The sequence below is a fragment of the Amphiura filiformis genome, chromosome 6 (genome assembly GCF_039555335.1).
Source record: "Amphiura filiformis chromosome 6, Afil_fr2py, whole genome shotgun sequence".
Taxonomy (NCBI): domain Eukaryota; kingdom Metazoa; phylum Echinodermata; class Ophiuroidea; order Amphilepidida; family Amphiuridae; genus Amphiura; species Amphiura filiformis.
The window spans coordinates 16,136,307-16,153,118 of NC_092633.1; the positions used below are offsets into that span (position 1 = coordinate 16,136,307).

At 35.1% G+C, this 16,812-nt stretch overlaps 2 protein-coding genes across 2 annotated transcripts in view; both read left to right on the forward strand.

Moving 5' to 3' along the window:
• LOC140155062 (lysosomal dipeptide transporter MFSD1-like) overlaps window positions 1-4,428 on the forward strand; it is a 16,003-nt gene extending 11,575 nt beyond the window's left edge. The window contains exons 13-14 of the mRNA XM_072177748.1: window positions 3,122-3,234; window positions 3,773-4,428. Of these exons, the coding sequence (XP_072033849.1) occupies window positions 3,122-3,234; window positions 3,773-3,882 (223 nt within the window). The 3' untranslated portion in view covers window positions 3,883-4,428. The remainder of the gene's footprint in view (window positions 1-3,121; window positions 3,235-3,772) is intronic.
• Window positions 4,429-5,916: 1,488 nt separating this feature from the next.
• On the forward strand, window positions 5,917-12,845 carry LOC140155061 (uncharacterized). The gene is made up of 9 exons (XM_072177747.1): window positions 5,917-6,480; window positions 7,043-7,090; window positions 7,579-7,790; window positions 7,934-8,023; window positions 8,543-8,693; window positions 10,750-10,938; window positions 11,340-11,639; window positions 11,777-11,979; window positions 12,365-12,845. Exons 1-9 carry the CDS (start codon window positions 6,051-6,053, stop codon window positions 12,512-12,514), a joined length of 1,773 nt encoding a protein of 590 aa, XP_072033848.1. The 5' UTR covers window positions 5,917-6,050; the 3' UTR covers window positions 12,515-12,845.
• The last annotated feature ends 3,967 nt before the right edge of the window (window positions 12,846-16,812 follow it).

Below are 16,812 nucleotides of genomic sequence, written 5' to 3' on the forward strand. Positions count from 1 at the left end.
GTATCGGGTAAGATTACACTAAATTAAAAATAGAAAGATTCCTACTGTGAGGAGTTCCAGTATCGGGTAAGATTACACTAAATTAACAATGGTAAGATTCCTACTGTGAGGAGTTCCAGTATCGGGTAAGATTACACTAAATTAACAATGGTAAGATTCCTACTGTGAGGAGTTCCTGTATCGGGTAAGATTACACTAAAGTAACAAAAGTAAGATTCCTACTGTGAGAAGTTCCAGTATCGGGTAAGATTACACTAAATTAACAAAAGTAAGATTTCTACTGTGAGAAATTCCAGTATCGGGTAAGTTTGCACTAAATTAACAATAGAAAGATTCCTACTGTGAGGAGTTCCAGTATTGGGTAAGTTTACACTAAATTAACAATAGAAAGATTTCTACTGTGAGGAGTTCCAGTATCGGGTAAGTTTGCACTAAATTAACAATAGAAAGATTCCTACTGTGAGGAGTTCCAGTATCGGGTAAGTTTACACTAAATTAACAAAAGTAAGATTCCTACTGCAAGGAGTTTCAGTATCGGGTAAGTTTGCACTAAATTAACAAAAGTAAGATTCCTACTGTGAGGAGTTCCAGTATCGGGTAAGTTTACACTAAATTAACAATAGTAAGATTCCTACTGCGAGGAGCTCCAGTATCGGGTAAGTTTACACTAAATTAACAAAAGTAAGATTCCTACTGCGAGGAGTTCCAGTATCGGGTAAGTTTACACTAAATTAACAAAAGTAAGATTCCTACTGTGAGGAGTTCCAGTATCGGGTAAGTTTACACTAAATTAACAATAGAAAGATTTCTACTGTGAGGAGTTCCAGTATCGGGTAAGTAAGTTTACACTATCGGGTAAGTTTAACTAAATTAACAATAGAAAGATTTCTACTGTGAGGAGTTCCAGTATCAGGTAAGTTTACACTAAATTAACAATAGAAAGATTTCTACTGTGAGGAGTTCCAGTATCGGGTAAGTTTACACTAAATTAACAATAGTACGATTCCTACTGTGAGGAGTTCCAGTATCAGGTAAGTTTACACTAAATTAACAATAGAAAGATTTCTACTGTGAGGAGTTCCAGTATCGGGTAAGTTTACACTAAATTAACAATAGAAAGATTTCTACTGTGAGGAGTTCCAGTATCGGGTAAGTTTACACTAAATTAACAATAGAAAGATTTCTACTGTGAGGAGTTCCAGTATCGGGTAAGTTTGAACTAAATTAACAATAGAACGATTTCTACTGTGAGGAGTTCCAGTATCGGGTAAGTTTACACTAAATTAAAAATAGTATGATTCCTACTGTGAGGAGTTCCAGTATCGGGTAAGTTTGCACTAAATTAACAATAGAAAGATTTCTACTGTGAGGAGTTCCAGTATCGGGTAAGTTTACACTAAATTAACAATAGTACGATTCCTACTGTGAGGAGTTCCAGTATCGGGTAAGTTTACACTAAATTAACAATAGAAAGATTTCTACTGTGAGGAGTTCCAGTATCGGGTAAGTTTGCACTAAATTAACAAAAGTAAGATTCCTACTGTGAGGAGTTCCAGTATCGGGTAAGTTTACACTAAATTAACAATAGAAAGATTTCTACTGTGAGGAGTTCCAGTATCGGGTAAGTTTACACTAAATTAAAAATAGTATGATTCCTACTGTGAGGAGTTCCAGTATCGGGCAAGTTTGCACTAAATTAACAATAGAAAGATTTCTACTGTGAGGAGTTCCAGTATCGGGTAAGTTTACACTAAATTAACAATAGAAAGATTTCTACTGTGAGGAATTCCAGTATTTGGTAAGTTTGCACTAAATTAACAAAAGTAAGATTCCTACTGTGAGGAGTTCCAGTATCGGGTAAGTTTACACTAAATTAACAAAAGTAAGATTCCTACTGTGAGGAGTTCCAGTATCGGGTAAGTTTGCACTAAATTAACAAAAGTAAGATTCCTACTGCAAGGAGTTTCAGTATCGGGTAAGATTACACTAAATTAACAAAAGTAAGATTCCTACTGCAAGGAGTTTCAGTATCGGGTAAGTTTACACTAAATTAACAATAGTAAGATTCCTACTGTGATGAGTTCCAGTATCGGGTAATTTACACTAAATTAACAACAGTACGATTCCTACTGTGAGGAGTTCCAGTATCGGGTAAGTTTACACTAAATTAACAATAGAAATATTTCTACTGTGAGGAGTTCCAGTATCGGGTAAGTTTACACTAAATTAACAATAGAAAGATTTCTACTGTGAGGAGTTCCAGTATCGGGTAAGTTTGCACTAAATTAACAATAGTAAGATTCCTACTGTGAGGAGCTCCTGTATCGGGTAAGATTACACTAAATTAACAAAAGTAAGATTTCTACTGTGAGGAGTTCCAGTATCGGGTAAGTTTACACTAAATTAACAATAGAAAGATTTCTACTGTGAGGAGTTCCAGTATCAGGTAAGTTTACACTAAATTAACAATAGAAAGATTTCTACTGCGAGGAGTTCCAGTTTTTGAGGTCCCGGGTTCAAGCCCCGGCGCGGCCCAAGGACTCATGTGCACTTGCTTTATCCCGATTCCATGCTCGCTCTCGCAGGTTTTCTCCGGGATCTCGGTTTCCTCTTGTATCGCAAAAATCGGTGATTAGTTGTTTGGTTATCAAAACTTCCTTCACCCAATGGAATTTGGGGAGCTGCACAGATAATTGGTGGATGTTACAATCTAAATGCGGATAGGTGTGCGCCGTTCGGCAGCAACCTAGTTGATGCGATCTGATTGTGATGATTCACCATTGCAGCGAAATTACAGCGCTTTGAGTCCTCTAAGATCTGGAGAAAGGCGCTTTATAAATCCAAATCCAAATTAACAATAGAAAGATTCCTATACTGCAAGGAGCTCCACTATAAAAAAAAATTAAACACTAAAATAACAATAGAAACATTTCTACTGCGAAGAGTTCCAGTATTGGATAAGTTTATATTAAAATAACAATAGAAAAATTCGTACTCGAACAGCTCCAGTATCGAGTAAGTTTATACTAAAATAGCATATAAAATTCCTTTATACCGAAAGAAAAAGGAAACAAAGAACAAATTTGTTATCGAGTAGTGATAACTCTTTTTCATTTTTCAGCATGCAGGCAATTTTCAATCTTGGTCTTGCTGTAACCTCACAAATCTCAGGGATAATAGTGGATGCATACGGATATTTCATACTGGAGGTATTCTTTATGACTTGTTTGTGTGGTGAGTAGGGTAATCTTTAAAAAGCTAGTTTTTGTTTTTTTTTTGTTTGTTTTTTGTTTTTTTTTTTGTTTTGTTTTTGTTGTTGTTGTTGTTGTATTTTTTTGTTTTGTTTTTTGTTTTTCAATTGTCGAGTATTTAAGTAATAGATAACTGACGCTTTCGGTGAAACAATTAGCCTGAATCCTCGAAGCCGCACAACGCTTTTCGGTTCAAAAGGACTGGTCTTTACTTTATATTGAATCTCCATCGTCATGGGTGCTTGTGCACACGATACACAGACTCATACACTCTTTGTTATCTTAAAACAAAACCAAGACTAACAATAACATGATTAAATATTTTAGATATTCAAATTCTGTGCTAATTTGATTTATACAAAAACTAACGTTTCCATTGCGTATTGATACAGATTTTGAGAGAAAACTTTGGAAACATTATTCCATTTAAAAAGGGACTGAATGTTGGTATACTGTTACAGTAGATGATGAGTAAAGATTAAGGTTTTAATATTTTCCGTTTTTACTCTAATTTTATACAGTGGCCCTGATTGGTAGTGTGCTCTTGTACTTAGTGGATGCATCCAGAGGAGGCTTCTTAAATCTCTCCTCCAATCAAAGGCTTAAACTCAAGCCAAAGGATACAGGATGAACTAACTGCTCTAGGAAACAAGGATCTTCTAGTGTATTACGAGATGTAAATAAAAATTAAAGCTGTCTACCCTTCAGGAAATGGCAATGCTGGACCTTCCTTCTCCATAGCAGTGATGGTGTGACTTTTTTTTAATTATTATTAAGGCGAGTTGGAATGGTGCCTCAGCTAGTGGTGTTTGGCTCATATATATATTCGGACAAACTAAGCCCACATTCATTGGGAAAGGTATGGGGTCAATATGTGAGACACCAAGCCTCATTGCTATCATATGGGTTTACCCCCCCCCCCGCATGTGCATAATTTTCACTGGGAGAGGGGAAATAGCGAAAATGTTCGTTTTGACCTATTATTAAGCCATAACTCAATAACGGCAATACATATTGAAGTATAAATGTGATCAGTGGCTTCTTGATTCATTTCCCGTATGATTCTGCAAAAATAAACTGTATTTTAAGCAAAATAATTAAACTTAATGAAAGCTCCGACTCGCCTTAAACTACAAGAAGTTCATAATCGGGATTGTTTTTATTGAATATACAATTAGAGAACTAGACATAAATGTGATTGTATCGAGATAATGAGTAAAGAACAATGGTTTACGTGACAAAAAGTCGATATTGTAACAACATCTGCTTTATTTCTCACAATAGGTTATTTCAGTCCAATTGGAGCGATAGGGCCGGAATAAACACATATCACATTGAGATGTATGAAGAAGTATTGTAGATAAATATAACCAAGTATAAAATAAGCCTTTGATGTAGGTTTAATTATGAACGGTGACGGGATTACACCAACCACCTCACACAACGCCCCCACACCCATCATGCATACCACATAGCCACACCCCCTGCATATAGCATCTATTCCAAATGCAACGCTGCCTGTATTATAGTAGTTCAATTCTGCTACCAATGTAGACTTTTAAGGTCACGGATCTCATTGCACAAAGATAACAAACATAGTCCTCAATCCACCGCACGCACGTTATCTCTCTCGCACCCCACACACCCTACACACCACATGAAACAAACGCCCACCCCTGCATATAGCATTGAATCCAAATACAAAGCTGTCTATAATAGTTCAATTCTTCTACCAATGTAGACTTTCCATGTTACGGATCTACTTGCACAAATGTAACAATCACGTGCATATACATTTAAGATCAAAGTTTATACAATGGTACAAATTCAAAATTGCTCACATTTGTTAAAACCCAATTCCAAAATATTTATCTGCTCATGAAAATAGTTTGACCTATCACGACTTATCAATATGGTCAACATTGGGCACCATGCACAGAGGTCAAAACAGAACATTTTCTTCCGATTTTAATGAAAATGGTCTCAAAGTGTTCGACTTGTTATAACAATTGCAAACTATTCAGTCTTTTTGGAGTGCTATTACAAGACAAAAATTTTGAGACTATTTTCATCAAAATCGGAGGAAATTATCTCTGTTGACCAGTGTGGAGCCCAATTTTGTATGAAATTTAACATCGGAGTTCTGTGACCTAAAAACGAATAATCTGCATTATTATTCTACACTCTCTCTATACACCTATATTGGTATCATCTATTTTACTTGTAAAAGCTTGTAAACTATAGAATTTAGATAACATTTATTGATAAGTTGTGTCTACAAACATTGCACTTGTTCGTATGGAATAATTCCCATAGTTGTGATAAAATTAAGTGAATCACCCGATATTCCGTCAGAAGCGCGCTTGCTTTTCTACCACTTGCATTGGATTATACTTTGCTCCAGCTAGTTGGGTAAGTTTATAAACTTTCATGACTTATTTTTAGAAAAAATAAAGCGAAAAATGTTTATCCTGTGCTTATACAACATAACTAAACCAATCTTTCATAACAAAACAAAAAAGAAGATAAAAATTATACGCTTTTTTATTAATACCAGTACAATATGAAGTATATTTGACACAAAATTTGTAATTCTTGCATTTTTCGAGGTCAGGTATGAACATAGGCTAGGTATTGAAAACGAAGTGTATAATGATAATACTTAGGTCTACACTTAATTATAAAATCTTGTTAAATCTTTAGACATTTAACATTGGATTTACGTCTTACTTACGATTCTGCAAGTGATTCATGATTTAAAAAAAATGTTTTTGTAGATGCAGTCTTCAGTCATCAAAAATGAAGTCGCTATACGTGATCATCCTTGTTGGCTATATAATTGGCATTTCACAATCTATGGTGATTGAAGTACCCGACTCCCATGGCTACATAGTCGATCCTGTATCCGACTCTGATGACGAGATTACCGTGGATCCACTTCCAGCACCAGGAGGGGTAACCTTCCTTGGAGTTGGTTATAATATTTTGATTGGCAATCCTGAAGGAGGTGACGTCAACACGGGTGGTGTGGATCCGGGTTTGCTGACTACTAGAAAGATCTTCAAGTTGACGTACGATGAAAATAACTTATCCAATGATTTGAAGTACCACGTTCCAGACGAAGTGGTGTTTGCTCCTCGTGAGAGTTGCGTCAACACAAAAACACAGGAGGTGTTTTTTGGAACCAAAAGTTATCAAGAGAAAGTGGGTGTGGATATCAGCGAATCACGTAAGATCAGTATAATCTGTTTCATGTCCAGACGACGTTTCAAGTAAATTTAATTCAAGTAACATCATGTTTCTCAATATTGAAGAACTGTAAAGAACATGCCATAATTAGGGAGCGATCGTTATTTACGACATGGGGGAATGGGCATTTTGAGGGGGGGAACCCGAAATTTTGTTGGGTCTTGAGGGGGAACGCGAAATTTTCGTTGAACCAGGAGGGGGATTGTTAAATTTTAAATGGAGAAATTCGGGAAAACAAGGGGAATCCGAAAATTGGTGGGGGACGCGATTTTTTGTCGATATTTTTCCAAAATCCCCATTCCCCCTGCCGTAAATAACGATCGGACCCTTTTAGCACTGGGAGAGACAAAAGCATAACATCTTTCTTTTAACATTGGAAGAAGTCAAAAGAATAGTCATTAATTATAATCATCTGATCATTACCTTTTCTAACAGAAACGTAATGTAAATAGGCCTACTATCTCATTCCACAAAAAAGTTTTTGTTCATTGATATATTATATAGTGGTACGATATTATGTTGATATTCTGCTCTTTTTTCAGTTCGCATTGGTGGTATTTTCACCGGGTTCAAGTTCTCGTTAAGTACACGTAAGTATAACGTAAACTTTGTAATTACCCGCGATTAACGTAATCCAAGAAATCATCTTACGATTAACGTAATCCAAGAAATTATCTTTTTAGGGAACTGTCATGTCTTCACTTTGGACTGTGATGTGCTTCTAAAATGGGAATAAATTATAGATATTTCGTGGTTTAGGCTACACTGTTAGAACGGGAAGTTAACCCAACCCTGATGGGTGCTATATTATAATAACCTTTTTGTTGGGTAAAATAAGACTCTTTTGTTGGGCAATATTAATTTTGGGTTTTTTTTTGGTATAAAGTTTATCAAAGCCTAAGCTAAAATATTTTAAATATCACGCAACAAATGAGTGATATTTTACCCCTGTCCATATGACACTCAAGGTTGGGTAAAGTTTTCCCCAACCACTCTAACATAACAGTAAAAAAATGGAAAATTCAAATTCCAAGTAATGCAACTTGACCGTGAATCATGTTTTGCCTTTGTTATTCAGGATATCAAGAAGTCCAATCTGGAATCGAAACATCTCGTTACGTCTTCTATGAGGAAAAGACTGTGTGTAATAAAGGCCAAGCTCGATACAGAACTGAGCTAGCACTCCATCAGCAATATCCGCTAGATGACGGCTTCGTTGCTGATGCGTGCCGATTGACGAGTGCTTATGACGAAGATCTTTACATGTACTTTTTGGAAGACTGGGGCACGGTATGTTGAAGCTAAGCTAATTTTTGTATAAATGTATTATTTGAAGACATGTTTTTAACAATAAAACTAGATAAAATAAGTTATTTCAGTTTAATATGTTACAAGCATGTGAAACATTAAAAGCATTCTGGTGTATTCTGCAGCATATCGTATCCGAAGTCGACGTCGGTACTAAAGCAACAGACCGTTTCGAGGAAGAGCAGCAGAGATTTGTGCATTATGCCATGACTGAGGTAAGCACATTGCCATGATTTCTTATTTTTGTTAAATGGACGTACCTGCAACATTCGCTCATATTGGTTTTCTTGCTTGAGAGTAATATAAATTTGAAATTATGGTATGAAATAATAATCATTCCAACTCGTACAACGATGCAGTCAAATACAATACTATTTCCACGATGTTATTGAGCAAAAAGTGTGTTCCTTTGAACTTTAAACCCAGAACCTCCAGACCACTAGACCGTACCCTCAACCACTGAGCAAACAAGGAAAGTAAAACAGATGTAGAGCCTAAAACAACTATCGTATCGAAGCGTAATAAATATGTACCGAAAATTTGCTGCTAATGTACAACTGTTTCCCGTCTTCGTTCGTTTTATTTTATGTTATATATTTCACGGGAGTGCATCTTTAGAGATCCAGTTTAAGTATGTGTGTTTCGTCAACTTTCTGTCTACAAATCAATATACTATTTGATATGATATGCTGATTCTGAGCAATTTGATAAAATCTCTTGTCTTGGCATTACAGATAGATAACAGCGTTTCTGCTCGATTTGGTGTCGGTGGCTATGGTCTTGGAATACAGGTAGATATGGATATCTTCAAGCAAGGTTTGACGTCAGAAATGAAATTTGGTCGAAAAACTCACACCTACACGTCTGGTAGTGATGATATGCACGGTACGTAAGCGATCAGGCCGATATTCATAAAGCCTTGCTAAATTAGCAACCAACTAGTGCTTAGCAAGATGCTAAATCCACTAGTTGATAGCTACGTAGCAATCAACTAATTTCTTATTCATAAAACCTTGCTAAACACTTTGCTAACTAGCTATCAACTAGAAATATTTAGCTGATAACTTATTTGGGTGTTTTGGGTGATATGGCCTTCAACAGTTGTGTAACATCTAATACAATAGGCTTATATAATACATGTCTATTATACTTGAGCTCTGAACCACAGTCAAAATGATCAAAATGTAATGACTCATTGCTGATGGTCTTCATTGAGATTTCGTTAATAAAATTACATGTGTATTTTGTAAGCTATATAGGCCTACAAGGTTGTTACGGCAAATTAAATTAAAAAGATACTCTGAACAAGTAAAGTTCATATACATGTTAAGTCCTTGGTTTGTTGTAAAACATACTATACATACTATATTGCTTCATCAAATAGAAAACAACATGCATCCACTTAACGCTGCTCATTTAGCTTCATGAGCAACACTGTGTAAATAATATTAGATAATTTAATAGCATATGATATATCTTGCTTGTTGTCCTGACAAAAGCCAAGCATGATTTATCTTTATCAAATTGACATATAATTTGTTATTGAAAATAAGTCATGCATCTTTACCAAAGAGAACATTGGTAACATGTCTCCAAAATATATATTTTACGTATCAAACAATTGAACAGAATTGCTTCGATTGAACATATCTGCTTAACTAAAGATTACTTGCTATATCATAATCATTTTTTCTTGTGCAAATTTGGTTAAACAATACTGGCTTAGTTCAATGTTTATTCATTCACCCTAAATTTGTTGTGTGTTTTTAAGACAGTTTCTTATGTGTAAAACACACTGAAGACCTCAGAAACAGAATATTCTGAGAACATTATTTTTCATAATTGACAACAGTTAATATGAAATTAAAACAATAAATCATGTCAAACTTAGTTCAAAATCATTAAGACTAGTTGTCAACTAGTGACTTAGCGCTGCCCCAGATCAACTCTAAGTTTTGGCAAAATTTTAGAATGTTGCTAACTCTAACTGGGTTTTATGAATAAGAATTAGCAATCAGCTAGGCTTAGCAGCTTGCTAAAGTCAATTTTAGCTGTCAACTAGGCCTAGCGTGGTTTTATGAATATCAGCCCAGCAAGCTATGTTTGTGGAGACCATTCGATCATAGATAATATAATTTAAATGGAATTCAAAAGGTGGTTATGGAGGCATTATAAAAGTGCTCTAAGCATGTTTTAAACAGATTAATTGAGTAGAGCAAAGTACACTGATCAATATGCCTTTTGTTTGGAGTCAATCGGACATTCGGTTTTCAAAATATATCAATTTATATTTTCTTTGTATCTTATTGTTTTTATCAATAATCAATAAAGTTAATGAGCTAAAATGACTGGAGCAGCTCATTAACATATAATTTTGCCAATATTTTGCTAAAATTCCATGCATAAATGTTCAGGGTACTTTTATTTTGCCCTGAAACTTGGTCAAAGTGTTTCTAATATGTTCTAATGTATTACATAGTGAAGCCGCCCCCTAATTTGCATATTTGCATAATTAATTAGCATTTATGCAAATTAGCTCATTAATTATGCAAATATGCAAATTAGAGGGCGGCTTCACTATATAATACATTAGAACATATTAGAAGCACATTGACAATGCAAAATAAAAGTACCCTGAACATTTATGCATTGATTTTAGCAAAATATTCGCAAAAATTACATATTAATGAGCATTTCCAGTCGTTTTAGCTCATTAACTGTATTTAAGTGTAAACGCAGGATGTGGTAAATCCACGTTAGATGTCGAGTACGATAAAGTATTTGACACATCTGACTTACATGATTGTAAGAGTGTTTCATTCAAGTTTGACACAGCGAACTTCGACAATACTTACACTCGCATGGGCCTACTCAGCATTGTTTTATAAAGATAAATGATTGCAAATACTCAAATCGTTTTCTTTATTCGCTATAAATACAGAGCCGATTGGTTTATTTTTGCTGGGCATGCATGAGGCATTTGACGTGGACTACTGGCAATTGATTAACCAATACGTTGCGGATGGACTGTGCTCTTCATCCTGGATAAATGACCTTGGTACCATCCAAGCTAATGTCTTATCTTCAATACAAGGATATGCCGAATGGAAAAATGCCAATCCATCAGACGGTTAGTCTATTGAAGTTTATTTAATTCTACGATGATTATTATGGCCATGCACCTAAAAAGCTCTAAAATCAGCTTGTCCAACCACAAGCGAAGGCTACATGTAGGCATAATACTCCTAAAATAAGAATCAACAAATCTTACGGTTAAAGAAAGCCAACAGCTTTTGTCTTAAACTATATATAAATTATCCAAGTTAAAAAACCGACAAGCAATGAATATCTCGTTAAGTTGAGAAAACTGGTTTAAAAAGGTAGATTTACGAATTTTTTTGTGTCCCTTCTTCACGTCACCATGAAATTTGAATCTTCTAGACCAGTCAATAATCCGACATTGACATTGTCTTATCAAGTTCCAATGTATCCACTTATTCAACAACTCGATTGTTCTTTATCTATCTGCAGATCCGATCGTAGAAATACCAGTGACCTGGCCACAGGGAACATACGGTCTGCCCAGACCTGCTACTGTCGGATGTCCAAACACACACTTTACATGGGCAACAGGATGGCGATTCCAGGATACTGAAGATGTTTTCCCAGATAACTTCTGGTCTAATCCATGTCATTTGGAGGGACCATACTGGGGAAATGATGCTTACCAGAACTTCTGTCTTAAGACAGTCAATGAAGAAGATATTTATGAGTGGACCTGGCCTGCTGGACAGTACTGTATCTACCAAAAAGGAGGCGTATGTCCTGCTGGTAAAGACCTTTATTTTAACCTTTTTCAAGTTCTTTAACTTAATGTACATTCCTTGATGCCCTTTACTTGCTTTGCATTCTATTGTTTTTATACAAACCCATGTTATGATTCCATGACTTAATTTGTTGATCTGCAGGTATGACCTCGGGATGGGTTCACTGGGATGATGAGGATATATCTAATGATAACAGCATCAGTGGTGAAGTTCCTGATGGTTATTACGACCATAATACAGACATCGATTTCTGCTGTCAAACCAGTGGCTTTGCTACCAATGCAATATACCTACCAGTGGACGATAGCTTCTTTCTCTTCAAATACAATCACCAGTGTCAAGAGGTAAGCTACTAAGTATCTGAACTTATAATACTAACTCAGTAGTCGGTATGAAAACTGGGGTCACTGATTTCACTGGGGTTTTGTAGCCGTCCAATACTGGAACCCGTTTGAATATTGGTCCAGATAGTATACTTACGCAAATTATATATAGAGGCCATGTATATAGTTTCCTTTCCATTTGAAAAAGTATATAAAAGAAGAATGAAAAGATTTTAAGATAGAAATAGATCAGCAAATACTCGCTCCCAATCACAGAAATGCTTCCAATAATAAAGAATTTCATCAAGTTCGCCAATAACCATTTAATTAGGTCTAATCTTAAGGCAACGAGCTAGGGAATAAAAAATCAAAACTTTTAAATGTTTTCCGTTTTTTCAATTGTCAGGTTTACGGCATGTCCTACACATCGGAATATTTCCGCTGGGACACTGAGGATGCATTCAACCAAGATGGGCACGGAGGTACACATCCTTACCAAGGCCATACTGATAACATCTTTCTTGAGTTCTGTTATTATGAACCTATACCAGTATAATACCACAGTAAATAAAAAGACTCAAGTAATCTAGGATTAGTTAAAAACAATAAAGAAAGCAATTAATGAATTCTACCCTAGATGCTTTTAAAACTTAAATGTCAGCTGGTTGTTGTCGTTGATTTTGATAATATCACAAAACATTACATCATATAAGGGGCATTATAGACACCTTGTTGCTCTGGGTTGTGAAGATCATAAAACATACCTGTCGTTCATTGGTTGACCAGTAGCATATTCCCTATCCTTCCCCATCTCTCTCACTTCATTAGCATATTCCATAGCCTTCCCCGTCACTTTATTTCCCCGTTTCGCTTTTCTTCCCTTTCTCATTTCTAAAAAAAAAAAAAAAATCGTATTATCTACTTCAATTACGGTGTATTCTTCATTTCTTCTTATTTCTCTCGGCTTGCAAGGTGTCCGAATTTAATTTTTTAAATATAGGGATGACCAATGAACCATCAACTTGATTAGAACACTCCCATAGACATGCAGGGAGCTCAACTGTGCACTGCTTGCACAGACATTTCTAAATTGATCCCATTCTTTTATTTTTCAATATTTTTCTTTAAAATTGGGGAAGTTAATGACAATTATATTTTGTAACTATCTTGCAAATTACAGCAACATAACTTATTTCATTTTCCTGTAAGTGCGAGTCAAAATTGGTCCATCGCCACAGTGCGCTTAATTGCCAGTGGCTGAGTTCAGCACTGCTCAAGAATGGCACAAAATATTCATGCCAATAATTTCAGGTGAAAAACGTGGCCTACTGAGCTGTAATTTGGCAGAGTTGCCAGTAATACCTCTATCATACCCTCTGTAAAAAGGTTAAAAAATTGAACAAGTAGATCTCGAGTTACAAATTAAATCACCAGCTTCCCTTTGGAATTTCCATACTCCTTTCGAATTTTTCACCCGATTTCAACCCTAAGCGTTTTCTTATATTTAGGCCTATACCATATACAACTTGCTGCTGGCTATACCTTGTTTAGAACTTTCAAAAGAAGTACCTGAATGTGCAACCATAACTGTTTCAAAATTGCCCGCGAAAATCATGCAGGTAACTCCGAGGTCATGTATTGAATTGTTTTGAATGAGGAATACTACAGGAACCAGCACCTTTTGTTAGAAGTCACACATGAGCATGATGAGTGAAGTGGATAACCTCTTTTGTTGTGAATGAGTCAATGACCTTCAATGACACTTAAGATTTAATTTGCATACACCTACTAATTGGTAATATTAAACCCAATAAAATTGAAATTTTTGGTTGAAAAAAAAAAAAAGTTTACCTGGACTTTGATTTTGCAATTTTGATTTTGTGCCATATCGGCCATCTTGGATGATTTTTGGCAAAATGTTCTCTAAATGCATGATTTCAATGCCTCGGTTTGAAAAAATAATTTATGCCATTGACTAGTAAAGTGCCATTTCATAAGAAACCCCTTTGATATTTTCACAATATGCTTGTTTCATGTTTGCATATATGTTAAAATAAAGAAATATATAAAGGTAAATATATGCTTATGATATTTTTGGACCTTGTCATTTTATTTCGTTCCAATGACCGGTCAGAATGGGAAACTTTGAAAATTCATAATTCGAAAAGTTTTTGACCGATTTTGACAATTTAACCACCAAAATACTTCTATTGATGAGTTCTATCCCGAAAACAATATTTTGTAGCAATAGGGGCAACATGAAATTTTGATGGTTATCCCTAATATAAAGTATAACGATAATATGGAATGCATCAAGGGAATTACTTATTCAGAGGAAACTAACAGATTGTATTGCAACCTGTAAATGTAACACGTAAAACCAACTTATCGCTATTTTGATAAGACTAGGTAAAATTGTGATTTAAAATAAACACCTGACTTGCTACTTAATTCGAATCGAACTGTTTTCTTCATCAATTCTTCAAGTAAAATAGAGCACACTCATATTAATATTGACAAGTGTGCCGTTTCTAGGCTACCATCATACGTATTTAAAAGAAATATAATTGTTCCCCGTTCTCCTTGAATTGAACTTATTTTAACTTTTTGATTTTACCCTAAAAATGGGACCATAATAATGATTAAACAAGAGCACCCACGTACACTGTACACACACACCCACAAGAAAAATAGCAGCAACCTAACCAAGAGTTGTACAAAATTATCAACATTTTTATTTTACAATTATTTCAATAATATGTATCTTACACATATAACCACTTACAAAATATTACAAAGTAGTATACAAGTACAAATGGAAGAGTGTCAGAGTATTTACAACTTTAATGTACAAACAACTCTAATGGCTTCATTTGTTGGGTTTTTGCTGGATCTTGCTTGTCTTTAGGATGGACCACCATTTTTTGATCGTAGTATGTGGTCTCATAGCAATTGCGATGTCATGTTTCTTATGTGTTCTACTTATTCATTCTGACACTCCCGCTACATATAGGATCACCACCATGACCACCAGTCCTTACTTTGGTATTACAAACACAACTGTAAGCATCAATCTCTCATTATACCACCATACCTTTAAGCAACAAAATAATTTATAGCCTGGCAGTTCTAAACTCTCACCAAAAGTTTGGGAAGTTTTTTCAAGCATCTATATCTCAGATTATTTGTAACATGTTCATATCGTGTTGCATATCAATGAACAGCTAATTTATTCTCCTTTAATTCTGAAGATATGGGATTGCAGCTTACTGCACAGAATGGTCAATTTGGCACATTCTGTTTGAGACCCCACTACATTCAACAGATGTGTACTCAGCCTTGAAAATGATGATTGTTTCAAATGTGGTGTCATTGTAAAGGGGATAAATTGGCTATCTATTGATATGCAACACAATATGAATATGTCAGAAATAATCTGAGATATAGATGCTTGAAAAAACTTTTGTTGAGGAGTCTATATTCAAGCCAGTTAAGTTAAAATAATGCTGGAATCAGCAATGTTGCTCTGAACCCATATATATATATATGTCCCAATATAAACAGGTGCAAGGAAAGGTATGATTTCTATGGACACTTAAACATACCTGAAAAGAGTCACTTAATTAGCCACAAAATTTAGAGACTTAATAATGCAAATACTTCTTACCATATTGCTTACATGGCCAAAATGCTTAGTGTTGACATTATGCAAGCAGAACTGATAAGAGCAGTGCATTTTTAAGTCCAGATATGAAGGCATAAATGAGTGTGGCAATACTCATATTAAGTGTGAAATATACAAATAAAATTAATAAAGCAAATGATAAGGTTTTACCTCTCACTAACTTACATGCACAGATATTATATTTTTCACCCATATGTGGCAGTGACGTCAATGCGTTGAGGCAGCTGTTTCACTTCTTTAACATATCCGTGTGTACGCCAGCGCTTTGAGCGAACACTAGCTATCTGTAGCTGTGCCCAATGAAACACGCATTGACGTCTCTGCCACATTCGGGTAGAAAATGGTATGGACCATAGTGAAAGATGAAATTCTCTATTTTTGTCTCATTCAAAAGAGAGCACTCCATCTTTTACCTTGCAACATATATTCTTACCATTGCACATAGGAATATTCAATATTTCATATTTCTATAGTTTTATATTATCTTGAAAACAATGAGAAACAAATACCATAAACGTTCGCCTAATGGCGCTATGGGCTCCCTTGACATAAGTGGAATTTTAGGCACAACCTAAAAGTGTCCTCCCATAAAATTTCAGAGGAGGGAGCTCTCTATTTGCACATGCAATTTACCTCAAGGCAAAGGAGCTCATGTGCGCCATTAGGTGAAAGTTTACGGTATATTTAAACAAACTTTAATGTCTCTCCATGCAAAAAAAAAAAAAATAATAATAATAATAATAATAATACAAAAATCTACATCATAGCACATGATGGATTCCAAATCCAATGTAACATACATTTTAAAGACCCACATACACACACCCATACAGATACATACACTAAATAAAGATGCAGCTCAAAGCCAATTACATTTACAGCTCTGTGTACAAACGTGTTTCTATGACACAGTAATAAGACACAGTAATTTACTTCAAGAGGCTTGGGCCGAGTTTTTATGTTCAGTTTTCTATCTTACATTGAGGCCTACCATTAAGAAAATTATATTTCCATATCTTGAGTTGTTTAACATGTTTAACAATATCCCATAGGAAAGTACATACTTTCAGTACATACTTTCAGTTCTCGTATACCACAATTCCCCACGTTTTTGTTCAAAACATTTAAACAAATAATATTTTGAGCCTTAAAATTTACCGGGATAATGA

Coding starts and splice junctions, on each gene's coding strand:
- LOC140155061 (XM_072177747.1), top strand. CDS start 6,051: ATGAAGTCGCTATACGTGATCATCCTTGTTGGCTATATAATTGGCATT. Junction 7,791..7,933: donor TTTTGGAAGACTGGGGCACG/GTATGTTGAAGC, acceptor TGTATTCTGCAG/CATATCGTATCCGAAGTCGA. Junction 10,939..11,339: donor AAATGCCAATCCATCAGACG/GTTAGTCTATTG, acceptor ATCTATCTGCAG/ATCCGATCGTAGAAATACCA.